General features: G+C 33.5%; 2 protein-coding genes across 5 annotated transcripts; one reads left to right on the top strand and one right to left on the bottom strand.

The window, feature by feature from the left end:
* Positions 1–156: 156 nt before the first annotated feature.
* LOC131947887 (mRNA-capping enzyme) lies at positions 157–12,031 on the bottom strand. Of its 4 annotated transcripts, none has more exons than XM_059309270.1 (19): positions 11,985–12,031; positions 9,157–9,257; positions 8,495–8,604; positions 8,129–8,238; positions 7,523–7,611; positions 7,336–7,411; positions 7,117–7,147; positions 6,241–6,355; positions 5,853–5,944; positions 5,505–5,608; positions 5,284–5,385; positions 4,881–5,016; positions 4,560–4,631; positions 3,908–4,072; positions 3,561–3,632; positions 3,264–3,364; positions 2,986–3,052; positions 2,225–2,348; positions 157–1,922 (listed from the first exon to the last, which is right to left on the bottom strand). In XM_059309270.1, the coding sequence occupies exons 2-19, from the start codon at positions 9,248–9,250 to the stop codon at positions 1,804–1,806; spliced, it is 1,779 nt and encodes a 592-aa protein (XP_059165253.1). In that variant the 5' UTR covers positions 9,251–9,257; positions 11,985–12,031; the 3' UTR covers positions 157–1,803. The 4 variants fall into 4 exon arrangements, with proteins under 4 accessions (XP_059165253.1, XP_059165252.1, XP_059165251.1 ...); XM_059309269.1 differs by lacking the exon at positions 11,985–12,031 and adding an exon at positions 10,521–10,740; XM_059309268.1 differs by lacking the exon at positions 11,985–12,031 and adding an exon at positions 10,611–10,739.
* A 282-nt stretch (positions 12,032–12,313) lies between these two features.
* LOC131947891 (exostosin-like 3) lies at positions 12,314–27,021 on the top strand. The gene is made up of 8 exons (XM_059309279.1): positions 12,314–12,374; positions 21,057–23,175; positions 23,388–23,489; positions 23,898–24,052; positions 24,460–24,587; positions 25,074–25,218; positions 26,131–26,259; positions 26,782–27,021. Exons 2-8 carry the CDS (start codon positions 21,240–21,242, stop codon positions 26,989–26,991), a joined length of 2,805 nt encoding a protein of 934 aa, XP_059165262.1. The 5' UTR covers positions 12,314–12,374; positions 21,057–21,239; the 3' UTR covers positions 26,992–27,021.
* Positions 27,022–27,164: the final 143 nt, after the last annotated feature.

The raw sequence follows: 27,164 nt of genomic DNA, 5'->3' as shown, positions 1-27,164 counted from the left end.
GAATTAAAAGTTCACATAATGCAAATTGGAATCATACTGTACAGCATTGCACATGTGGTATGCAAAAGACAATGTGTTCATTCAAATAGTTAGCAATGAAACATTTGTATAGTAGATGCAACAAATATTAGAATCACAAAAAAAATAATATATAGATCATTATACCGTATGTTTTTATTAGTCGTGATTCAAAATTTATACCATAACCTACACATTTACTCAAACCCTGTAATTATATGTCAAAGTCAAAGATTTGGAATCGCAACACACACATTTATTTACATCTGTCAAAATCATCTCTTAAACTCAAATACTCAGTGGCAGTACAAACTTATTTTAAATGCACGTGAATCTTAATTCAAATCATCAACTGTCGCAATATCGAGTAAAATTTAAAAGATGGCTACTAGAAATCACCTTGGTTGAGGCATAGGCAACTCAATAGCACCAAAGTGAGGATTTAAATTTAATAAAATATTTGTAAACTATTCAATTTTTGAATGCTTTTTAAAAAAAATAGTGGACTTTTTAAGGTTTACCGAGTTAAATTTAAAAAAAAAAAAAAAAAAAAAAAAAAAAGCTAAAATAAAGAGTATATTTTACTTAATTATGGACTTCTATTATTGTTGTATATTTAAAAAATGAGCTGTAAAACTCTAGATCTAATTTACTGGATAATAAAATGGGATTGTTTTTTGGCTAATGAAGCATTCTGTCTTGCATGCTTATCAGTAATTTTTCTAAAAAAGAAAGAAATCAGCTAGAAGAGATAACTCTAACTGACAATCAAGTTTAAAATGCTTACTAAAAATGCTAATGTATAAGAATTACAAATCCAAGAAGGCTGTAGGACTTATTTAAACAAATAAAAATAGTTCTACATATAACTGCTAAACATTTTGCTTATTTACAATAGATTGCTTCTTGCAAACAAGTCCATATGAAAGACATGTAAATTTGTTTTTAAATTTAAAAAACCCGAACAAATTACACTAAAACTAAGAGGTTTACCATATAAAAAGTAGTACAGATTTTGCTATATGGTCTTGCATATAAGAGCACTTCCAAATTAATAATATATTTTTTAATTGTATTGGTTACACTAAAGTAATTGCCAGAGAGCACAAAGATAATACTGCATTCATAAAAACGTTTTCAAAGGCCATATATATTTTTACACAATGTGTCAGTAGCAGTTTTCTAAAATACATCAGGAATCAGTTTGAGGTGGATATGGTAGGGCTATGGTAATGAGACTGAATGATAAACAAAGTAACTATCTCATTACCTTAACAATAAAATATAGTCATGTGTCTATAAACTAAGCAGTAGATAAAATTAAAGGTTATGTTACTTTTTTAGTTAAAGATAAGTTTCTTCTGTTACAATAAATTAATACTACAAACATTTTTCATGGCAAATGAATTTAAGTTCCATTTTTTAAAATTAATTTTGTTCTGCATCATTCCAAGCCAGTAATCATTAAATCTAATCAGCTACTTTTTAGTAAAATCTCCACACAATTTAAATACTTTGTTTTTAAAAAAAACAAACCTGCATGATAGAATATAAAATCGTGTATACGACCTTTCAAAGATTTGAATACCAAGATAACTTATTGCGACCAGAATCTATCTAAAACAATGTAACAGTTGAAATTAAATCTGGCAAATAATTTGCATTAATTTATGGAATTTAGCACCAGCATATACACAATCTAATTTTAAGGATGACTGGCAAAGTATTGGACTTCTAAAAATATTTACACTTGTTTTTTTTATAATAAATTACAAATCACATTTATTAAGGTCTTCTAACAGGTGGAGGCATTAACTTCGAAGCATCCGGCTGCCATCTGTCTTTTTCTATCACTTGCAGTAAGAGATCTTTTGTGACTGGTGTTTTAATGCTCCCACAGACTCCTATTAGATACATACAAATTTAAGGCCATCAAAAAAAAAGTTTTCAAGTCGTTTATATAAACAAAACACTTCAAGGGAATACATTGAATTGAAGTTTCAAAAATAAAAAATATTATTATTCAATTTACTTAACACACCATCCTAAAAACAATATCTGTGTCTTAACCTAAACATCTGTAAAACTAAAGAAAAAATTTCTGGCACATTTAAATTTCATATAGGATCACTGATTTCGGATTTAATTAAGTTCCTGGAATTTTAAATAAACCTAAATTCACTGAAACATGTGTGCCCTCTCTTACCCATAGCAGTGTTGTAGCTATTAGGAAAGGATTTGTCTGTTCTTTCTCGCATAAACTGCCAGGATTGTCCATCAAATGTGCATTCAATTATTTTATTGTCATATTGTTTCAGATTCTTCGTTACCTGTAAGACAAATTAAAAAAACTCCATGAAGTCCACTAAAATTAATCTTGCAAAAATACATATATAAAAAAAACTGGAGTAGGACATTAAAAATTGACCTTAATCCTAACAAAAAGCGTAATCTTTATCTAAAGGTTATGTTTACGGAAAGAGTTAAGCTTGGATGGAGATAGCTTAGGTTATTTTCAGGAGGGTAAATGCTTTTTTTGCATGGCTAGTTTCCCTGATTAGTATTCTTTTCAATACCAAGGTAAAGTACGAAGTACAATTTATTTCGTACTATGTTAGCCCATTACAATACCTGGTTTCTAAATTTTCTGCTAACGTATACTAGGTATTCGGGGTTGATTAACATGAGGGTGTAATTCGCAGTAGGGGTGCTACTGTACTAGGGGATAACAGCAGGGAGATATTGACTGGAAGCTGGAGTAATGTACTAGAACCATAAATGTATTAAATGTATATATATATATATATATATATATATATATATATATATATATATATATATATATATATATATATATATATATATATATATGTGTATGTATAAATTTATTTATGGAACAAATGAAGACAATTTTATAAGAGATATTTAAAGTTCTAAATTATCTACAGATTGGCTCTGCTGTCCTACCTTCATTTCAGCAAATGGTGCCTCTAACTGCCCGACATATAAAAGTCCTTTTGTTTCAGGTAACATTCTATGAAAAACAAAGATTAGACATTGAGCCTGGACCTTTTTTAATTTTAATCCAGCTTAAGTTAAGTTTTGGTATAAACATAAATGTTAACTTTCATTACCTGTACTTTTAAAATTAATAGTTAAGTAGCAGAATAATTGAGGAAACATTGCAATAGATATATAATCCAAATATGCAGTGCTAACAGAAGTGTGAATAAGCAGATTCTTACCCCACCCTTTCAACCCTCTGAATCTTCAGCTTAAAATCAACTGAGTTTAGAGCAGGTGGCTTCCATTTTAAAATATCTTGGCATCTTCCACATATGTAGGGCTAAAAAATCCCATGCAAAATTGAACAGTAACCTTAAGGTCTATAATAATACATTTTATACAATCAAAGCATGAAAATATACTAAAGCTGCTTTTCTTTAGTTTAATTTTGTACTAAAAAACAAATTTTAAAATTTTAAAACAATATAAATGCAATAAAATACATACAAAATGCAAAAGCTATTTTTAACACTCACATCAGCACTAGGTTGAAAAATAAGCCCATCAACTTCATGGCTTAATGTTTTAGAAAAATTACCATCAAGAATCTGACAACAAAAGTTTACATTGTAACACAAGACAGAAAAAAAAATATATCACGAAACAATCAAGCTTAGTTTATTAATTTAAAAAATATGCTGAAACTAAGGATAGCTAATAAAAAAGCTTTCAGGGAGGAAAAAAATTAAGTTTTATAGGGATTAATTCACCTCAGATACTATTGGGGTATAAAATAATTGAAATTTACAGCAAGAAATAAAAGGGGCATTAGTGGTTATTACATTGAGGAGTGCATTAGATTAACATTTAAAATATAACAAACCTTTCTACACATAGTAATGTCATAAAAATTTTTGATGCGAACACTGAAGGGTTCCTTGGATTTGTCTAAAGTCCCTTGTTGCATCTTCGTGTACCTGGGTCCTATAATTTCTTTCTCTATACACAGCATACGACGGTCGAAGTCTGTTTTACCCACATCCAAACCCTGTGATGTATTATTTGTAATCATTGAAAAGCTTTGTTATGTTTAAATTCCAAGCTTAGTAAAATACAAATAACCTAGGTTTAGATGAATCACCCTTATGTTTAATACACACAAAAAGGCTGTTAGCATAACGATCTTTATAAATCAAATATTGCTATTCCTTTAGTCCATTTCAAAATTATATTAAAAACAGAGAGAAAATAAATATGGTTAGAATATCCATTTAGAAAATTTCACATTGCTAAACAAAGGATTAGACAAAGTTAAAAAAGTAAAACCAAATGATTTGGAAAAGATCAGGCATAGATATGAAGGATGCTGCAATGATATGGACTGATACAAAGAAGGTATCTGCAATAATGGAAATAATAAAAAACACAATAGACCTAATGGTTTAAAATAACTGCAGAAGATGCATTATCTATCTGAGTAGGTTCTACAGACTTGTCACCAGAATACAAATTATTTTACAAAACTAGTCACTAACCTCAAACTTGATTATATCATAAACTAAATATCTTGGTATATCCTTGCCATCCACTTTATCAATAATCAACTCCTATGTAAAAATAAATAGTTAATTATATTTATTTAATTATCAAAAACATGAAAGTTGAAGGTTATCTAACACTAACAAAATGCAGGAATAGTATTTTTATGAAAAGTATACTAAAAAAAAAACAATTCTAGCTAACAAGCTAAATTTTAATTAAACATGATAACTTTGGTATACATATAAATTAAACATGCTTTCCTGCAATACCAATCTGTATATTCAAATTCTATAAAAATCAGATCAAATACTTACCCCATCTAAAAGTGTGTCCCCTAAGTAAGAATTCAAGTCTTTTCTTTTATAGAAATTCAGATGGGGCACATGGAAAACACAATTATCTCTGTCTATCATATAGACCTCATCTTTTCCATCCACCAACATCATATACCTAATGGATGAAATAAGACATTACATTTGAAAATGGACGTTAAAAAAACACAAGCAATCTACTGAGTTAAATCAAAGGTTTTAGAAGCCCAATCAAATTTATTAAAAATGAATTGATTTTTTTATTTTAAAAAGTCATCAGCTAAACAATTACAGGAACTTAAACTCAATACTGTTCAGATTAGAGGATCAAGTATCACTACAAGCACATAAGCAGTACTTAAATTTGGTAAGGCTAACCCAACAGGTGAAAAAAAAAATGCGATACCTTGTTCCATCAGCTTTCCAGCTGACCTTATAAGGCTTATGTTTGAGATTAGATAAATTTTGGATATCCATAGACACTGGCTGAGACCCCGGAAAGCCTGAGCTGGAATAAAAAAGTAAAATAAAAATTACCACTTCATTTAGAGCCATGTCTTTTATTAAAGTACACACATCTCATTAACTCTAGTTTATAGTGATCTACTACAGTTTAGAGTAATCTACCTTTTCCAGCCAGCCATGGACTGACATTTCCTTTGTATGTGGGACAACCTGGGCTGAGTAGTGATCTGAAATACACCTTTAACACCTTCCATGAATTTGGCATCCTAAAATTTGAGAGGTTAAGAGTATAACAGGAAAAATTTTGCTTAAAATGTGATACATAATCCAGTTACTGAAGAGTGAAACCATTTTGAATGTTTGTAATTATCTTCAAATATATTACAGAAATCTGATTTAAAATGTGGAATGGGAATGCAGTTAATAAAAAAATAATCCATTCTGAATATTTGCAATTATCTTTAAATTTACTATTTAATTTAGCATAAATGATAAATCTTCTGCATTTACCTTTTTGGCAAATTCTCGTTTCCGTTTACCACCTCCTCCACCAGCACCATTTACAGCTTTACCATCATCATCAACTTCTGTGTCATCACTCTCTAAAAACCAAAATATTTCAAATTTTTTTTTAAACACATTCTTCAATTTACTTCTCAGTAATAAAATAAAACGATGACATATTTAAACAAAGTTGACAAATAACAGGTTGAGGTAAAACATTTTTACTGACTCAACAAAAAAATAAAAATACAGAGAACAAAATAAGCATATCATCCCCCAAAATAGAATATTCTCTTAAACCTGAATGCTATAAATAACTTCATGTATGGTTGTTCATCTCCTAAACCTGAACTCTATAAATAACTTCAGGTATGGTTGTTAATGGACGATGTACCTGTACACCATGAAGGTAATGCAGGTGCTTGAGGTCTTTCCTCAGGGTCACCATCACCATAACGCCGGAACAGCTCATCCAGATAATCTTGTTTATAAATGCCAGGTGGCCTTGCCTGAAGACACAAAGATAAGAATTCATCTTGAATGGCTAGGTTACAGTAAAAAATTTATATACAAAACACAAAGTGACTTTCAATTTAATTACAATAATCATGGACATTACAACCCAAAAATTTATAAAGTACTGAATAGTTTTACAATATTAATAGTCTAAGTTAGAAACATTGTAACATTTTAAGGCAACACTATGCTTTTTTTATATTAATACCCAATGCATATGCCTCCCTAAAGTTATCATATTCATTAAGACTGATCAGCCTTGGTATATTGCCTGAACAATGTTTGTGATCTTAATCATAACATCAACTAATGATGTGCAGATTGTAAAGTTATTTCTGCTCAGATGTACATTCATTTATATTGAAACTAGAATCACTTAACAAGTTTAACTCCATCAGTGCTGGATCGACTCAATGTTTGATTTTATAAGCAACACTATAGGAACAGCATTTAAAAAAAAGTCACCCCAGGCAATGTAGGGTTAACACTGGTAACACAGCAGCTGGGCATGTTATTGCCATGTATTTACTTTGAATGCTATGGTCACAGAGATGGCTCAATGTAATATGAATTTGAATCCCAAAAGCTTCTATAATGCTAAATATGGTGTCATTGTAAAATTAATACTATGAAATCATTATATTTATTTGTCATTATCTCATGATCTATTAAGTAAAAATACAATAAATCTGAGAGAGGAATATGAAATATTGGGACTTCATAAAAATCAAGATATTCCAAATGCTTTAATTACCTGAGCAAATTGTCTGATAGCTGCATCCAAGCTGTAAAAGAAAAATATTTAATTTCTAGTTAAATGATGCAATAAAAAATTAAGAAGTTTTATGAATAATTTTAAAAATATCAATACTATAAACAATTATTTTCAATTTAAAAATTCAATGCATGCCTATGTGTTTATTGTATTAATGTCTTAAGAAAGAAATCATTAAGATGACAAAAGTTCACCAACCTCCAGGACAGTTTTTCAACAAGGTAAGCAACTATGAGAAAGCCTGTTCTGTTGAAGCCGTGTGTACAGTGGACTCCTGTAAAACAAATATTTTTGCCCTTTGTATATAAAAATAATTAACTCAATAATTTTATTTATTTCCTTCTAAAAATTAAAATTAGGATAGGGATTTTATACCCACACTTACCTATTATCTCTAGAGGTTTTTTGCTAATAAACTTTTCACACAACCCTATAAACGCTTCTGTCTGTTCCTCTGTAGGGGCTTCTGAGCGACTAAAGAGAATATAGAAATACATTTTGAGTATGATAGAAAACACAAAACACAAGATAGTTTACACTTGTGCAGATGTTTAATTAACTTAGACATAATTAAGAAACAAGTAATGTGAGTTAATAAGAAAAAAAAAACAAAATTTCTCACACATTTAATTTTAAAATCTACACTCAAGTATGAAACATCAGTGAACACAACCAAACCAGTCACTTGACTGATTGAGCATAATCTCCCCTTTAGTTATTGAATATAGTAATCTTTAAGGTAATTAAAAAACAATTATCACTAATAGTTAATTAAATTGAAAACTAGATATTCTAGTGTTGTCAATGGAAACTAATTAAATCTGAAAAGTTTGAACAAAATTACAGCATTGAAAATGAAATTGAGTTACAAGAATTGACCCACAAACCTACCCACATCACTATTGACCTAAGTGAAAAGAATGAAGAAAAGCCCAGGTCACAAAATACAGTCAAGGCTGGAATTAAACTTAAAAAAAAAACAACAACATACCCTTTACATCTAAGAGTTGTGACACAACAGCCACCTTCTTTGGTTTCTATTTCCTGTTTATTGTAGAATCTGTCAGTGTTGCACAGATTAACAAACAATCCTATTTTTTTCTGTTGGTGAAATCAATATAACATTTGTAAAAAAAAAACAAACGTAAAATAATTACAAATATTTCATTAGCACCACTGATGATTTTAGCTTATCTAGTACTAGGAATTTCAAAACTAAAGATGTTTTAAACTGGAGTTAACATGTTTCAAAATGGTTAAAACATTTGCATTTATTATCAACAATAATATTTAAAACTTAGATCATGCCAGTTTAGTTGTAGTTGGGAATATGACTCCCATGTGTCATAAAACTAACCTTAGAGACCTTCAAAGAGTTCAGCAGCATATCTATGTTAAATCTACATTCTTCAGGGACTTGTGGATCATATCTGGAATCAAGGGGAGTCTTCAAGGGTAGAAATTTATCTGGAAAATAAAACAAAATATAGGCCTATTTAAAAATAATACTTTGTTTACAACCACTTATGAATAAACGAGGGACAGAGCCAGTCCTAATTTAAGAGATGAAATTCAACATAAGGCCAATTTTTGGAAAGAGTTTTGTGATAAATTTTCTTTCATGTAATGTTTAAGGCTGTCACACCTGAACATCTATTATATGGTCATGGCACATTTTATTATTTAAGCATTAGCTAAATATCAGTACATAGAATCTATTCTAATATAATCCATCCTTTATTAATACATAACCTACAAGGGTTTTGATTTTTTTTTACACAGGATAACAGTTTTCTATGACTACTTGGAGAATAATACCGTATCCATTCTAGCTTTTTAATTTTTTTTTTCAAGTATGCCTGATTTCCAGCAAAACAAAACTTCACTTTGTTTCTGTCAGTGATAAGAGATGTACAAATAATCATGACAATTCGTTAATTATCTATTAGACATAGAGTCAATAGAGGCTAGTTCAAATAATTAGTATCTCATAATATTAACAGGGTTATTTATATTTACCTTGTATGAGCTGACCCTTACGAGGACAGTGAAGCCATCTTGGGGGTATAGGAAGTTGGTTATCATCTTCGTGTTTTCTTTTGTAGCCACTCATTTCTTATCTAAGAAGAAGTTAAACAAAGGTAAGTGTGGTTCAGCTCATGATCACTAACTCAAAAGCTGAAAGATTGGTTCACAAGAACACCCAGCTCTTATGGGTGCTTAACCCTGGAAAGTAAAACTTGAGAAATTCTGATCTTAGAAGCTATTGGACATTGGGGTACCAGGATTTTTTTTATAATTTGAAATCAACAGTTTTAGTTGGGTAGGCCTAAATGTTTTGTAAGTAAAAGCAAGTAAATCTGACAGTCCATGGGGCACAAGAAGTCAATTTCACCTGTTTCAGTGACCTCAGCATAGAAAGAAATGTATTAAGCACTATGCCCAGCTGCCTTTACTTTCCATAACGTAAGTTTGGTACCTATCAGAGCTGGGTGGACTCACTGATGTTCGACTGACACAAACCCAGGATCCCAACTCAGGTTAGTAGTAATATGCTTTATCATCCAACCACATTATCCCACAAGTGTTTTGTATCAATTTTAAAAATGTTCTGTGATTGTTTGGTGCTCCTGATTTGTATTAGGAATTACTCTATTTTTAGGTATCAAACTTTTGATATCAATAGCAAGTATAAAGACTTTAATAAATAATAACAAAAAATCAAGTAGATTAGTCTATACGACGTCCATTAGTCCACCCATCTCTGATTAGTACTAGACTTACATTAGGGAAAGTAAAGTCGGCTGGGCATAAATGGAACTAACCATCCCTTTATAATTTATATGCCAGGGTCACAGAAGCTTAACTCTAATTCATCTGCCTTGTAGAACTTCAGGTCCGAGAGAGCATGTCTTGTTTTACTTGTAATGATGTAGTGTAATAAATAATGTAATGTACTAACTAAAATTACCAGGTAATGTATGACTTGGAGTTTGTTATAGATTTGTTTGTGTATGAAGATATATGATCTAGGCCTAGAAAAGGCTAGATTCTATATTTAAACTTTAAACTATTAGATAGCAAATAGTTACTAGTTACTATAAATTACTTAGTAAGTAGATCTAGTATGGAATTATTGGAATGGATCTAATCTAATCTAGAATTTTAGTTGTAGTCTGGACTTCCAGCAGAGTTGGAGTGAGTTAACTCAGTCAGTTAGTTAAGCCCATACGCCTAAGCCAAAGCCCTCTAATTTCTACTTCTAGAAGAGATCTGGATTCTAGGATTTTAGTTCAATAGTAGCAAGATTTAGTCCACATCTGACTAGACTTAGAATCTAGAGAAGAGATGTGAGATGTAGAATCTCTAGATTCTATATCTACCTAAATTTTCTAGATCTAGATCTAGGCCAGGGTATTAAATAGATCTATTTAATCATTAGCCTAAGGCCTAGGCCTAAAAACTTTAAAGACCTGGAGTTGTAGGCCTACAAAAAGTGGAAACTTCCAGTTAACTTCAGTGGTCGAAGTTAAAATTAGCTTAACTAGGTCTTTCACCATTAAGCTTTCGTGTTCTGATCAACAAAAGTGTATTCGAAGCGTTATTTTCTCTTTGAACTAAATCTAGACTTTTTCTAAATCTAGATTCTAAACTGAACTGAATTTAACAGCACTTGCGTTGGCCGTTGAGCTTGGACGTGTTAGTTGCCATATATTATATAATTACATTGATCTAATACAATTTAAATAAATGTTGCACTTATTAAATGAAATTAATGATTGTAGGAAAAAAAGTCACAGGAAAAAAAAAAAACACAGGAAAAAAAACACAGAAAAAAAGTCACAGGAAAAAAAGTCACAGGAAAAAAGTCACAGGAAAAAAGTCACAAATATATATTTGCATGGAATTTGTTAATACTATTATGTATTAAATATTCAGAGAGTGCAAATTAACTTAGGATTAATTAAATGTAATGTAATGTGTGTAGGTTGTATACGCCTAGTAATTTTTATAATTCATCTAAAAATATTTAGTATGAATTATGTAGATTGTAATTATGTTAAACATAATATTTATAGCATTTAATAGAATGTCCACAGTTTTCATCGTGTTTTTTTTAAATTACATTACCGTGAAATGGTAAGGTCATCTGAATTACTGCCCTCAACTCATGGCAACAATAGTTATGTTTAGTTCAACCACCTTTACTGCCCACATTAATCACGCTCATTACATAACAAAACTTAGGATCAAAACAGAAAGCCGACAAGGTTCAAAGGCTGTCATTGACGCATAACGTCAACAACACAAATATGTTCGGACAATGCCTACTGAGGAGAGGCCGACCAGAGAATAGACTACAGCAAAATGTGCCTAAATTTCTTTTATAATTAACTTTTCTACCGCGTATTTAACTAAATACGTAACAAAAGTTGAGATTGTTATTGTTATGTTAATTATCTTAGAGTATTTTTACTTACAATTGTTATAAATCATAATGCTTTTAACGTCTATAAATAATTTATGCTATAAAAAATACAACCCACAACAATAAACATACAAAATTTACAATTCTTAACAAATTAATAAAAAGATTTCTAAAAATATTTTTGTGACTTTTTTTCTGTGACTTTATTTCTGTGACTTTTTTTCCGATAAAATTTTTCCACTGTGACTTTTTTTCTGTGACTTTTTTTCCTAGCAAAAACTGTGACTTTTTTCTGTGTTTTTTTTTCCTGTGACTTTTTTCCGTTTACCAAATTAATAGAACTACTTCTTTATAAATAAAAAAAAAAGTGTCCAGATCTAGAATCTAGTTAACTTAGTGCGTATTCTATTCTACAAACATTAAAAAGTCTCGTTCAAATAGTATTTGTGCGGCCTAGACAAAAACTTTGTCTAAGTAAAATCAACTCAACAGCACTAATGCTATTGTTATTAGAAAACTAAATTTAATAAAAATACATAATAATTAAGTACATACTACTTCCCTTTAATTACGTAAATAAAGTAATTGAATCAATTTTCTTATTTTTTATCAATGAATTAAAAACAGAATATATAGTTTAGGCTTTTTATTATATATTTAAAAGTATCTCTAGATTCAGATAAGATTAAAAAGTAGACTGTTATCATATGGCTCGTTGCTGTTATTGATTTTACTTCACAATCGGAACAGAAACTAGACTAGCCTCAGTCAGAATCAGTGCTACTCCAACACTACAGTTTTGTTTGAGGTAAACCAGCGGATTGTTTAGATCTAGAGTCTACAAGTTTTAAATTTTGTTCATAAAGTATTTGAGAAAAATAATACAACTTGAGCTAGATCATTCTTCATTTAATAATTTTAAAAGTAGTAGGCCTAGAAGATTCTCTTAAAATCTTAAAATGATTCGTAAATCCGAAATCGTAAAATTTGTAAATGAATGATTTCAATGATCCAGCCAGATCTTTAAAAATATTCAAATTCATTAGCCCTAGATCTAGTAGTAGTAGTACTCTGTTGTTACTGTACTCTAGTACTAGATCTAGATGTCATTCCACTGATTAGTAGTTAGAGGAGCTTACACTTTTTGGACACACATAGCGAAAAAACGCAACGTAAAAATTCCATGCGGTCTCATTCAGTAACCGCTTAACATAGAAAACAAAAAAAAGTATCATATCTATCCGCAACCATTCTACTTTAATAATGTGTGTGTCATTTTGTATTCATACGCATAGAACTTAAGCTATTCTTGTTATAGTGACTGGGGGGTCTTAACGTGTGTTCGAACACATGTAATACAGTTTTACATGTGTTCGGACACCTTTACCCGTCATCGGACATAGCACTTTTTGTTCATTTAGAATAATTTAAAGTCAATTTAATGAATAAAAACATATATTATATGCATTTATATTGTGTTATTGATTGTTTGTGAGGTAATTTTAATAGTATAAAACCTTTTTCCCACACTCCCAAAGTTCATCCCATTCAGCCATTGCGGCTCGCGCAGTACGCTGCTAAGCCAGCCAGGTCACATGATTCCCCCTCCTCTTTTGCATTCCACTGCCTTCTTGACCTTATTTTGACCCTTTCCCTTCAATAACCAGCCCCTTTTATGCTCTAAATTCTTATTTAATAATATTTTTGTGTTGCTGTCCGATCCCATGTAAGGCCAAATAAGTTAGCGAACACCCCTTTTTTATTGTTCAAGCACGAAAAAACCCATTAACCTTGACATTTACGATGTTCCATACATATATAGAAGCTATTTATAGTGTAACCTTTTAGCTAAGCAGTGATTGGTTCAAGTTTTGCCCCTAAGTCCAACCCTAGGTCACTTCATCCGGCTGGTGTAAAAATAGAAATGTGCGTACCATGCAACGTTAAAAAATTTCTAAAAATAATTCTTGAGAAAGGAAACGGAAGTACTTGACACGGAAGTGTTCATAAATGAACAGTTTACGTGCAGGCGCCGTGGTTTCGCGTGAGACATGCTAATTAAAGTTTCTATGAGCCAAAAACCGACGAAGTGTTCGGTCCTACGTAATTTTTGGTGTGTGTCCGAAAAGTGTAAACTCCTCTAGTAGTACTAGACTCTAGTTAGTAGACCTAGAGGTCTAGATCTAGAATTCTAGATCACTAGACTACTAAAATACTAAAATAAACTAAATCTCTAGAACTAGATTCTAGATCTAGACTAGTTTTTTACGTTGTCTCGATACCGAAAGCGATCAACGATAATAGCAAATATTTGTCTAAATCATGACGCTACCGAGATGGCGCATTGACAACTAAATTTCAGATATAAAATAAGCATCTAATTGCATGGCAAAAGAATTTAATAACATTCCAACCATTTTGATAAATAGAAATGTTGATTTTAAGGGTTTTTAAGCAGGATGCATCCATTCGGACCCGGGTCCTAATAGCCTCGGTCGCTATTCGGACCAGTCAATAAAATTGTTAAAATTTAGTTATACAATAATTCTTTTAAGATGCAGAATATATTTTTTCTATTGTTGTGATTTTTTTTCTTTTAATTCTAAATGATATATTGAGATCTTGCTTTAAATACCCGATATCATTCCTGACAAATGTTATGGCGAGCGTGAGTTGTTAGGTCTCTATAATATATGGCTTATGTATGGTATGAACTTATCTGACCGAGCGAATGTTGAGCCCACATATAAATTGTGTTTTATTTTTTTTTCTTCTGTTAAACGTAATTTGATTTCATAGGCCTATCAGTCCAAATACAATAAAAAATAAAATAGCTTATTATAGGCTACAGTTTACAGCTCCCAGGCCCATTTTCTTGAACAATATCTTGCATGCGTTGTAGTACGCTTTATTAATTGAAGCAATATGTAACATTTCAACTCACAATGACCCCAAATCCGTTTTCCCTCTTGCTGGGTTGGGGGGGGGGGGAAGACTACGATGACGACAAATCTCGACAAGCTCAGATAGCAATGTTCTTGCTATGACGTATGCAATACGCCTACACTATTAACATCTAAACCAATCTGAACTCACAGTGACCCTAGCTAGACAGTGTCGTTATTTTTCTCGCACTGGCGAGAAAACGTGAGCGGGTGATCAGTGGAGCAATGATGTTTATAATTGGCATGTTTAAAAACCTAAACCTAAAAAAATATATTTACTATTAAAAAAAAACATTTAAAAAAATGAAAACTATCCAAACAACTCAGCCAACGAGATTGAACATTAATCTTAGTTAAATCCACATTACTTTTCGCAAAAACAAAAGTGTGGATCGTTTCCGATCCCGTAACTGATCGAGATGCGGGATGCACTGCGTTCTCAACTCGGTCACGACATTTTACGATATGTTATAAAAATGTAATAGCAAGACAAGAACTAACACAACAAAGCACAACAAAATACTAGCAAATCCACAAGAAAAATCAAATAAACATCAAATAAACATAAAAGGTATCATTTTATTACCGGTTGTACGAGTGTGTAACGAACTTAATTCTGGGTTCGAATAGCGGCCATGGCTATAGGGACCCGGGTCCTAATAGTGGCCGATCTATTAGGGCCCAGGTCCGAATAGCCACTTCCTTTTAAGCACGAAGGAATATACAGTTTATACATTTTTATTTATAAGCAACTATAGTGGAAAGAAGTTCAACACAGAAACATGAACACTTTAAGTAATGAGGTTTTAAGAATTTATCAAAGAATAAGTCAACTTCAGTAAACATTTTATAAATAAGAATACTGTGAAATGTCAATCTTTGAGTTTTAGCACATCTCAACACTTTGTTTCAGAAACATTACAAGAACCAAAATGTTTTAAATTAAAAGCATGCTTACCATGTCATACAGTGACACAAATGCAAAGTTCATGGCATATCGTTAAGTATCTCGATCACTGTGCTGTATTTGTAGGTTCCAACTTAATACATTACCTGTAATATGTATACTAGCTTTCTTATTCCTCACACCAGAATCAATATGTAAAGTTTAATCATTATTTTTATAGTAGCAACAAAGAAGTACTTTATATTTAATTAGCCTGTAGTTAATCATAATAGTCTAATAGTAATTGCGCTGTACCATTATTCGAGTTCACTATTTTTAGATTTCTTCTAGCTATGCTTATTTTACTTGCATGTTTGTATTTTTTACATTCTCTAGTCCTAATATCTAAAGTTTCATGATGGTATATGGAATAGCAACCTAGCTGTGCAGTCTGGAAATCCTCTTATGGCAGTCACTATAGAACAGTGCCACACCCCTTAATTTGACTTCATTATTTCTAGTTATCTTTTTTTCTAATTGTTATTCTATTAGCAGGCTTCTATTGCCTATATCCTTGAGCACAAATGTGCAAAGTTTTATCATTATATCTATACTGGCAACATTGGTATGCAACTTTAAAGCCAATCGCAACTCTCGAATGCAATTTACAATGAAACAATCTGTTAAACACATAACTTTGAAAAAAAATTCATTTAAAATTACTTGGCTTAGAATGATAATTTTTGTGTATTTAAAAATGGGTTATAATTTTCCATAAATCTATGTATATTGTATAACTAGCCGTCCCGGCCAGGCCCTGCTCTGGCTTCTGTGAAAAACCTTTCTGTTAAAGACCATTACCTGTGTGTTTAGTAATCATCATAAACCCGGCATTGCCCACCCAAACCACAACCAACCAAAACAACAAAACGCAAACATAACGCTAACACAATTACAAATACAAACGAAAACAAAAACCTAACAACAAACCCAACCACAACCACAAACAGCAATACAAACACAAAGAAAAAACAAACAAAAAAGCAAACGAAAACAAAAACCTAACAACAAACCCAACCACAAACACCAATACCAACAAAAAAAAAAACAACGAAAAGCAAACGAAAACAAACCAAATCCAAACGCAAAACCAACCAAAAACACAAAAACAAACCCAAACAAAAAAACACAAACAAAAACGGAAAAAGAAAGAACAAAAACGAACCAAATCAAAACGCAACCACTAACGCAAACCCACCTAAACACAAAGAAAACACTAACGCGAACATAAACGCCCGGGCGGAATCACCTGTTTTAGCTTAATGAACGACTATAGTACCCTAACTTATTCATAGTCTTTTGCACTCACTTAAACGAACGCGCCTGTTTCAATTTAATGAACAATTTTAATACTCCAAGCTTATCCGTAAAATACCTACAACATTTGCACTTGATCAATCCCCGCTAATTATGTAATTATTTTTTTTCCCAACACCAAAACAAAGTAATTAAAAAGTAAATTATTTTCCACAAAATGCAATGGTTTTATAAAGGGAAGTAATTGTGTTTTCCTAATTTATCAAAGGGAAGTAAGTGCTATAGGACTAATAAAGACATAATTAGAATTGTTGTAAAAGATGATATTTTTTTAAAACTTGTGTTTAATGAACATGCCGACAATTATTACTATAATTTGAAAAATGAAAATTATTTCCCAACACTTTCAATAGTAATTTTTTAACTCATAAATTTAGAGAAATGCGCACGATAATATTATAACACTTTAATCCATCCAAGACCAACGACAAACATATGCGTTACAGAATTGAGCTTTATATATTAGATTATATAATTATACTAGCGTACCCGACCCCCGCGCGTTGCCGCGGGGATAGAAGAAAGTCTGACAAAATATATTAGGATTTCACCAACGCGTTATCAATTATAATTAATGTTCTTAGACGCGTGACATTCTTTTCTAAAAATGAGTTATTTAAATGTAAACAATGCCTGTTCTTGGATCATAAATATCAGGACACGGGTTTACCTACACTACCGCATGAAAACATTGAGTGTACATTAATCACTCACCGAAATAATATGGTAGAACACACTTCGGTGACCGCGTCTGTGTCAGAGACGTAGAGGGGCGCTCTCACGGCCCCCACCCCCCGATTACACTACCGCATAGGCGCGGCGTACGACCTCTGGTTCAGTAAAACTAACAGGCGCCATCGGCCAAATAGCATCCTGTAAATAATGATGCAGATTTCGTCATTCGCTAAAGTGACACAAATGAACAGGATTTTTTTCTTTAACACTTAAAAAATTATTTGACGTGTTTTAAATATCAGTGTGACTGATGCAATATGCTGGCGTTACTAATGGTAATTGTTAATGATGGATATTGTTTTGGTATGAAAGATCAGTGGACTACCTTTAAAAGCAATCAATGTTTTGGTGGAAAGCATCAACAGTTTTATATAATATTTAACTTGTAATTATCTTATCTTCAGCTCCATTTTACCCAGCGTGTTGGACACAAAAATTATAAATAACAGCTGTACAATAAAAATTTATTGTTTTAATTATATAAGTAATAAGCATTGAAGCATATTTAGCAAAATAAAACTAATTCAGCCATATTTTTTTTTTAAAATCACCACAAAACTTTGTAAAGCCTGCAAACAAAATTCTCTTGAACTAAACTGCCAAACAAATATGTTTAAAAAAAAGAAACAAGAACACATTACTTTAATCCCTCCATCCAGCCAAAAATCCTCTCCAACCAACTCATTTACCGGGCACCTTTCTATTTGGTATGCAAGCTCAAAATGGCTTCTGAGAATTCCAAATTTTCTTTTAGAAAGGCTGGAAAGAGGGTATTTAAGTGTATTTTACTAGACAAACATATGAAAAATTTAGTTATTCAGATGGTTTGTTTTTCCATTCAACACCACATGATTTCGCTTACTATTGCTTTAGTAACCTGTCTTATACCACTTAACTCTGGATTGGTATCAAAGCCATTGACTAAGTGAATCAAGTGAAGTATAACTACTGCTACTCTTCACATGCAGTACTTTGCACATTCCCTTTACTAAAAATAGATTTGTAGCTTGCATACCTATTAGGCCTAATATTTTTTAATAGTTTTTTTCTATAGCTATGTTTTAAGGCTTATTGGTTTTTCCCATATATTTTCTTTTTGATATGTCCGTGAATTTCCTCAAGATTTTAAAACAAAATCATTATTTTAGTTTAAGCCATCCCCATCTGATGAAGAACAAAAGAAAAGATTAATAATACCTGTATTAGTTAGTCAATAACCCATTCAAATTAATAGCATTTTCTGACACATGCTTGCTATTACAATGAAAAACGTTATCACACCATCAGAACAGTACAACAGCTGGTTTATGTTTATATATTACATGGTCTAACACACACAAGCAGCTTTCTTGTCTTTGGACTTGTACATTCAACTGAAATTATTTTTAAAAATCTTCTACGTAAGGTAAATTATATGCATAAGTTTAATATTATTCATAAAATTTTATTATTTTTTTGTGTAAGATATTTGCTAATGTCTGTGATAATTATTGCATATAAAAATGATTTAAGGTGTAATCTTATGATTGCTTCTAATCTGCAGCCCAAGGTACTGTTAGCTTAAGTCATACTTAACTGGCACAGAGTTAACATTACTGAATGACATCACTGTAAAAGCTTGCTTTAATCAAATGCTTACCCTAACCATATGCTGGCAAATGTGTCTCAGCATCACAATCAGTAGCCTTGCACCTCAGCTTTTTTGACCTACAGTAAAAAAAAATCTGTGGGGGGGGGGGCAGGGGTCTAGTAGGCTTATATTGATTTAGGAGTTTATTTATTGCTAATTATTTACCTGTTTGTGGTGGAAGTTCAAAAAAATAAGTTAGAAGTATTTTAATTGACTTTTCTTAGCAAGCTATTATGCTTGGATAGAGTTAACAGTTTTCACCTTTCAAATCAACCTTAATATTAATTAAGACTGATTAAAAACATCAAAACAAGAAATAGGCGCCAGGCAATTCACACAGGTGAGGGTCACTGATGGTTAAGCTGATACAGCTGAAATCAACAACAGGTCACCTTGTTAGGAATATAATTGGGTGTTTTAGTTCAGTCCAAATATGAGACCTACAGGTCATTAATATTATAAAAAACCTAGTAGATTCAAATTTTGTTTTATTTTATACTAACATTACAAGTAAGGACAAAGATGAAGAGCTAAAAAAAACCAACAGTAACAGATGTGCACATTCAAGCTGTTGAATAGAAGTAAAATGCATATTATGTGTAAATGTCTTCATCTAGCATAGAAAAAGGCTTTTATTGGCAACTAACATTTGTTATCAGTGTTCAGTTTTCCTCTGTAAGAGTGAAGGCAGGGATTTACTTTAGAAGTAGCTACTTCATGCAAATCTACATCATACAAATGTATTATCAGCTCATCTGGCCCATCTCTTAACATTAGTTAGTTGTATACACAATTATTTGCACGGCATGTCAACATAGACTATTGATGAAGTGGAAACAGTATTCAAAATTTAAATTATGAAATCCAACATTGACAAGAAATCAATGAAACCTTATTATTCAAGTGTCATTACTAGAGTAATTCATCTGTAAATATTACAACAGCTCCTTATTTCTCTTTTATAACAAACTGGACTGAACACAAAGGAATCAGAGTCCAGAAATAATTGACATGACAAGCATGAAATCTCTGCGGCAATCTGATCTATGCATTTACACTGTGATACCTGCATTCCTGAGGATTAGTTTTTGGATGGTAAAGAGTGACTACCTACTATAAAGATTACAGGCCTAGCTAGTCCCTTATGTGGGGACATAAGGCTAGGCCAACAGCACTCATTTCATTGATTAACAAATTATTTGCACCATCAGGGACTAGGGGCTCAAAACTGTCTACAGATTTCATCATTGCACATTTGAACTTTGATGTAACTGTTATTTGCCTGTGGACATTAAATTATTTCACTCTAGCAGCTGAAATAGGTTTAACCTTTTAGAACTAATGCGCTAAACATTTTGTGGCTCAATGCGTCCCTTGTGATGCCCTTTTGTGTTATTTACACAATTTTTGTCAGCTCTGTCATAATAGTTTTCAAGAAAATGAGATATTTGTTTTGTTTTACTTTAAGAAATAATGTAGAGTGATTTAAATGCAGAAGTGGGTAAGTTCAAAATTAAATTCAAGTTTTTGTTATGTGATAAGTTAATTTCATTGGGAAAAAAAGGAAGTTTTTAATAGAATTAACTCTTAAAGAAACAAAAACTTAGCACTTTTGCCTCAATCTCAATCTTAATCATGCATATGTTGTGAATATAAATCGTAACACAAGAAAACTACCTCCTAATATTAACTTTAAAGTTTATTAATAGAACTTAAAACATGTAACGTTAGATGTTGCGCTAGTTAATGTGCAATCAGAATTAGATGTTTCATTATTTTTGTTATGTTAGTTCCTCAGAAACTCTTGAGTGTTATTACGTTTGTTCCTTGATGTTCTTGAATTCTTGTTTTTTATGTTTTAACCACAAAAGTAGAGTTAATTTCCTGCTGACAGTATTTGCCTTATTTTATTTACAGATTGGAGGGGAAAGGATTTAAATCAATCCACTAAAATGGCTTCAATCCCCGCCCTATTTATACTAATGTTATCTTTACCCGGAGGATGAAAAAAAATAACACGACTCTCAGAATTTCTTGCTGATCTTAGACAGATTAGAACTTGGTTGATATGGTGACGAAGATTTAACATCCGTTGAGCAAATGTATATGAAGAAAGAATCCAGGATGCGGGTTCAGAGTCTCCCAGCCTTTAAAGTGGTTTTCACCCTGCTCATACTCATGGTGATCCTGTCCCTCTTCGGGCACCACTACATCTCAAACATGGTGACCAACGACAACCAGCCGTTCTCCCATAAGACACGTAACATCGAAGGTTTCACTGACGAATCCGACCCCAACCCCCGACCCCTGTCTGCATACCAGCATGAGATTGAGGAGCTACGGCACATTAAGGCATCGGTGAATAACGAATTACGAGACTTGGAGAACAGACGCCTGAGACTACAGTCTGAGATCACCAGCTACTCAAACAACATTGACAGTCTTAAAACTCAGCACCAGACTTTAAACAAGGAGGTCAGCCAGATCAAAATGGCTTTAGAGCAAATCAGGTTTGAGCAGGAGGAATCCAAGTCTTATATACCAATCATTCGGGCGCCGCACAGGATTTTGATGGAGGTTGACGCCAGTGACAAAGTGCCGATGCCTTCATCTTCACAGCACTGTAAAATGGAAAGCTGCTTTGACTTCTCGCGCTGTTCTCTGGTTTCAGGATTCCCAGTTTATTTTTACAGTGAAGCAGAGTACACTAATGGCTTTACAAACTTGGAAAGTATATATTCAGTGTTGAAGACAATATTTGATCAAAATATTTATATTACCAACACACCTGCAAATGCATGTGTATTTATTGTATTAATAAGCGGTTTGGTTGATGAGAAGCACTTTGACCCTAAAAAGTTGGAGAATATTCTTCTAGAGCTGCCCCATTGGGGAGGGGATGGACGCAATCATGTGTTGCTGAATCTGGCAACAACAACAGCGTCGAATAATTTGCTTCATGGTGTGAACACAGGCCGGGCTCTCATAGCCCAGTCGTCATTCACCAGTAAAATGTTCCGAGAAAAATTCGATGTTTTACTCCCTCCAAACTTGGGGCCAATCACGAGTGACACCATCTGGCAAGCATTGCCTCCCCTGTCTCCCGTCAGAAGGAAGCTCCTTCTTTCTTACTGGGGGCAGTTTGTTCCACCTGAGAAACCAGAGTCTGGGGCAAATGGTGGGGATGGGCACGTGAAAGACTTTGTTAACAACATGCAGCGTAAGCCCTTGTCTGTGGACGACACCCACGCAGGTTATAACTCTTTTTCCCACATTGAGCAAGCTATCGTCTCTTCGCTGAAGAGTTTCCAGAACGGCCATCAGAGTAACTTTTACGTGGACGTATCGTGCGGGGAGCACGGCGCCACTGCTATCACCCCCGGGGATTGGGCTCTGTGCGGTACTGAAGCTGCTCGTAAAGAAAAAATCATTCAGTCGACTTTTACACTGGTCGTCTCCCCTTTGAACTCCTCACTTTATTCCACCATTGCATTCCAGACCAGAGTCTACGAAGCTCTGAAACACGGGTCCATCCCTGTGATCCTCGGCTCACAGGGGCAGCTGCCGTACTCTGAGGTGTTACGCTGGGACTCCGCAGCCATCGTGCTCCCCACCCCTCGGGTGACAGAAATCCCGTTCTACTTGCAGTCATTCCCCGACGAGCACATCTCATCCTTGCGCTTGCAGGGCCGTGTGTTTTTCCAGAGCTACTTCAGCGCCACGCAGCCCCTGGTGGACACGCTGCTGGCCACACTCAGGACACGCCTCCAGATTCCAGCACGGCCAGCTAAAGGGGAACCTTCCGTCAGCGTGTTCCCACCATCCTTCATACCGCTGAAGCACCTCGGCCCAGACCCGGAGCCGGAGAGCGATGAAATTCTGGGACCTGTTGAGAGTCCTTTTCCCTCTGAAACCTACCGCTATAATTTTTCACACTTCATGCAGATGCACTCCTTCAACGAGAGAGGTGACCCATTTCACCTGTATCCTTACACACCTTTTGAACCCTGGTTACCATCTGAGTCTAAATTTATAGGTGAGTTCAATCTTTGTTTACAAAGTTTTGACTAATCCTAAGCATCATTAGTAATCTAAACAACGGTTTTAAGTTTTTTTTTCTTAAACTGCTTCTTAAATTTGATACATAATACCTTTGTATGTTTAGAAATTATATTTTATTTAAGTTAGTATCACTCATATTGAAAATAAAATCTCTAACCATGTTTGTTTACATTCCATGGGGTTAAGGTTCAAATTATGGATTCCGTCCCATTGGTAAAGGTGCTGGTGGAGACGGCAGAGATTTCAGTGAGGCTCTTGGGGGTAACTCACCACGAGAACAATTCACAAGTAAGTCAACTTTCAGCCTTGGGTTAGCCTAGGTGTCCAATGAAGGATCGGAAATATTTGGACTTGAAAAAAAATGGCGGCAGGTTGTTTTGATGATTATTTTAGATGGAGTCATTACTTTAATCCTAGACTTGACATTAATTAATTTACCCTTACCCTAACTCTGTTGTAATTTTAATCATGATCTTATCCCATAGCAAAATGTTTCTAGCTGGAGATAAAAATATACTACACTATATTTTACCTTTTTTCTAATAAATTAAGAAACAAATTATTTTTCATTAAACTAATAAAAAAAAAGATTAGCTGGTAGACATGATTTCATAATAATAATTGTTGATATGTTATCTAAACTGCTGGAGAGTTTGTGAAACGAATTAAACCATAGTAAAATGATACTGTTTTCAGTTGTGATGCTAACTTATGACAGAGAGGTTGTGCTGATCCATGCGTTGCACCGCTTCAAAGGCCTTCCATTCTTGAACAAAGTTTTAGTCATTTGGAATGGAGAGAGTCCGCCCTCAGTTGATCTTCGTTGGCCAGAGATTGGGGTCCCCATCGAGGTAACTCCAGTGCAATTTATGTTAAAATATTTTTTCTGAAATATGTGCGTCTTTAAAAATAACATGTAAATTGAAAGTACTAAGTTGGACAAAGAAAGAATTGAGGTGAGGGGGGCTGGTTTTGAAAAATTACCTCTCTTAATAATTTTTCTCTCTAAAGGCTAGCCTTTAAAAATGTTCAATAACATAGTTATTTTCTTTTTTCTTTGATAGCATCTCTTAACAATATTTTCTCCTATAGAATACCCAATAAGAATTTTTTGTAACATTGTTATTTTCTTTGAAAAATTGTGTGTATCTCTATGATTAGAATAAAGACTAAGATCGCTTTTATCCTGAACCAGTAATAGTACTAGGAAATAGCTTATTTTTGTTAATAAACGTAAGGGTGGCTCTCTTTTGTGCAGGTTTTAAGAACAAGAAAAAACAGTTTGAACAACCGTTTCCTGCCCTATGATTCTATTGAGACTGAAGCTATACTTAGCATTGATGATGATGCCCACCTTAGACATGATGAAATTGTGTTTGGATTTAGGTAATGGTAAACAATGTGCTTGTTTTGGAGCACTTAGCTAGAGGTACTCAACTAGAGTTGTAGGTTTAGGATTAGTTTTTATAGCAATACCAGTTATGTTTATTTATAGGTTCGTTTATTGTAGTCATGGAGAGAAGAGAAAGGGTTAACATGTTGGTTTATTTCTGTCATGAAGAGAAGAGAATGGGTTAACATGTTGGTTTATTTCTGTCATGTTGGTTTCTTGTTACCAGAAAAGACTGATTAAGTGGTAGATTGCCTGACTGCTAGCCTAAGGGTTTCAAGTTTGGATCTCAGTCCTGGCTCATAACTATAGGGTGTCTCTGAGTCCACCCAACTCTGATAGGTACCTGAGTGACATAAAGGATAGTATAGGCAGCCGGGCATATTGCTGACCACATCGTATGCCGAGGTCAAGAAACAACTGCCCTATGGATCATTTAGCCTGGAATGGGAACTTAAATTTTTACTGTTTATTGCTGGCAGGGTGTGGAGAGAAGAGAGGGCAAGGGTCGTGGGATTCCCTGGTCGATTCCATGCCTGGGATGTCAAGCACCAATCCTGGAACTACAACTCCAACTACTCCTGCGAGTTATCCATGGTGCTGACTGGTGCTGCTTTCTTTCACAAGGTAAGTTGTTTTCTGTATAGCTTCATACCTTCTTCTTCTTCGTTCTTAATTATGAGTGTTGAAGGGGATCGAGATTTATCTGCCAGTGGGTTTGATCTCGAGACTTTGTTCGAATTTATCAACCATGAGCTTTTTGCCGACTCGACCACGCCAACAACACAATTAAGCGTTACGTGTCAACTGGTTATGCGCCATTGAGGCCATTGACTCCGATTTCAGCCTGCTTTTCTTTTTGGATTTGCTTCCATAGCCTTTGTCCAACCAAGAACAAACTTCAAGGCAGCAGTTGTTTAATTTTGGAGTTGTCTCTCCTAGAAGAGTGGCTGTCCCCAGCTAACGAGCCTCATCTGCCCGAGGGTTCGAACTCGAGACTTTTCGGTTTAGCAACCATGAGCTTTACCGACTCGACCACACCGACCCCCTTCATACCAATCAGCATATTTAAATTGTAATTTCTTCTCTTTCCCAGTATTACACCTACCTGTACAGCTACATCATACCTAATATCAATATCTTGTAATTTCTTCTATTTCCCAATACTACTCCTAACTGTAAAGATTCATCTTGCTTTAGATCTGTGTGCTTAAAATTATAGTTTCTCTTCTTCCACAGTACTACACCTACCTTGTACAATTTATCTCTTTCCCAGTTCTACACCTGCCTTTATAGCTTTGTCATGCTTTAGATCTGTGTTTAAAATTGTAATTTCTTCCAGGACTACTACCTGTACAGCTATATCATGCCTTAGATCAATGTCTTGTAATTTCCACTTTACTACACTTACCTGTACAGCTACATCATGCTTTAGATCTGTTTGTTTAAAATTGTAATTTCTTCCACAGTACTACACCTACCTGTACAGCTATGTCATGCTTTAGATCTGTGTGTTTAAAATTGTAATTTCTTCCACAGTACTACACTTACCTGTACAGCTACGTCATGCCTCAGGCCATACGAGACAAGGTGGACGAGTACATGAACTGTGAGGACATCGCCATGAACTTTCTTGTGTCACACATCACTCGTAAACCACCTGTAAAGGTAAATATTGTCACCCTGTGGTAATAATTGTAAACATTGTTGCTGTAACACTACTTGGTTAATATTTTTCCTGAGCTCTTTGAAAATTGAAGAGACAGAATATTGAGATTTCCCTAGAAAGTAAACCGTTTAGATATAATCTCAAAAAGACAGGTAACTGAGATTTTAACTTTTTTTTTTGACTTAATGTCTTAATTGAGCTTTTTCTTGAATATAAACTATTTGCATTATGTCCAAAAGGACAGATAATTGAGACTACATAGAATGATATTCTAGGAAAATCTTAGTTTTACTGATATGAGCTTAACACTGCTATATTAAACACAAATATATTGCAGTGAATTTCAAAGGTTATAACTGAAATGATTTACATAATGAAAATCAATAAGGAACTTCAGAAATTTTTTTTTTTGTAAAATTAAAAAAAAATAACCAATAATTAAATTTATTTGTAAATGCCCCATGAGAATGCTTTGTAATTACCTTAATGTCCACTCAAATGTTTGTGGGATATGTGTCCAGGTTACCTCGCGATGGACGTTCCGGTGCCCAGGCTGCCCCACTACCCTGTCCAGCAACTCCAGCCACTTTGAAGAAAGGCACCAGTGTATTAACTTCTTCTCCCAGGTCTACGGGTACACCCCCCTCTTCTACACCCAGTACAGGGTGGACTCTGTGCTCTTCAAGACAAGAATAGCGCATGACAAAACCAAGTGCTTCAGATACATTTAACCTCTATCTCTTCACCAAACCAAATCTAATGGCATCTAATTATTTTTCATTAAAACTGGAATCTGTACACAATTGAATTTTATATGACTTCTGGAGTTGTTTTAATAGTCAAATTTCCTTGAAATATGGAAGTGCTTTAGATACATTTAACTTCTATCTCTTCACAGAACCAA

The sequence above is a fragment of the Physella acuta genome, unplaced genomic scaffold, assembly GCF_028476545.2.
Source record: "Physella acuta isolate Inbredline_101_S28 unplaced genomic scaffold, ASM2847654v3 ptg000611l, whole genome shotgun sequence".
Taxonomy (NCBI): Eukaryota; Metazoa; Mollusca; class Gastropoda; family Physidae; genus Physella; species Physella acuta.
Note: the sequence above shows the minus strand (reverse complement) of the source record. Positions and strands in the feature narration are given on the sequence as shown.

Bases quoted from the DNA above. Each gene is read 5' to 3' on its own strand.
- LOC131947887 (XM_059309270.1), bottom strand. From the start codon at position 9,250: ATGAGTGGCTACAAAAGAAAACACGAAGATGATAACCAACTTCCTATA. The intron at 7,148-7,335 runs GTTGGTGAACTT...TTTCTTTTACAG, and splicing joins GTTGAAAAACTGTCCTGGAG to CTTGGATGCAGCTATCAGAC. The intron at 5,386-5,504 runs GTAGATTACTCT...TTTTTATTCCAG, and splicing joins TCCATGGCTGGCTGGAAAAG to CTCAGGCTTTCCGGGGTCTC.
- LOC131947891 (XM_059309279.1), top strand. From the start codon at position 21,240: ATGTATATGAAGAAAGAATCCAGGATGCGGGTTCAGAGTCTCCCAGCC. The intron at 23,176-23,387 runs GTGAGTTCAATC...CATGGGGTTAAG, and splicing joins ATCTGAGTCTAAATTTATAG to GTTCAAATTATGGATTCCGT. The intron at 24,053-24,459 runs GTAACTCCAGTG...TCTTTTGTGCAG, and splicing joins AGATTGGGGTCCCCATCGAG to GTTTTAAGAACAAGAAAAAA.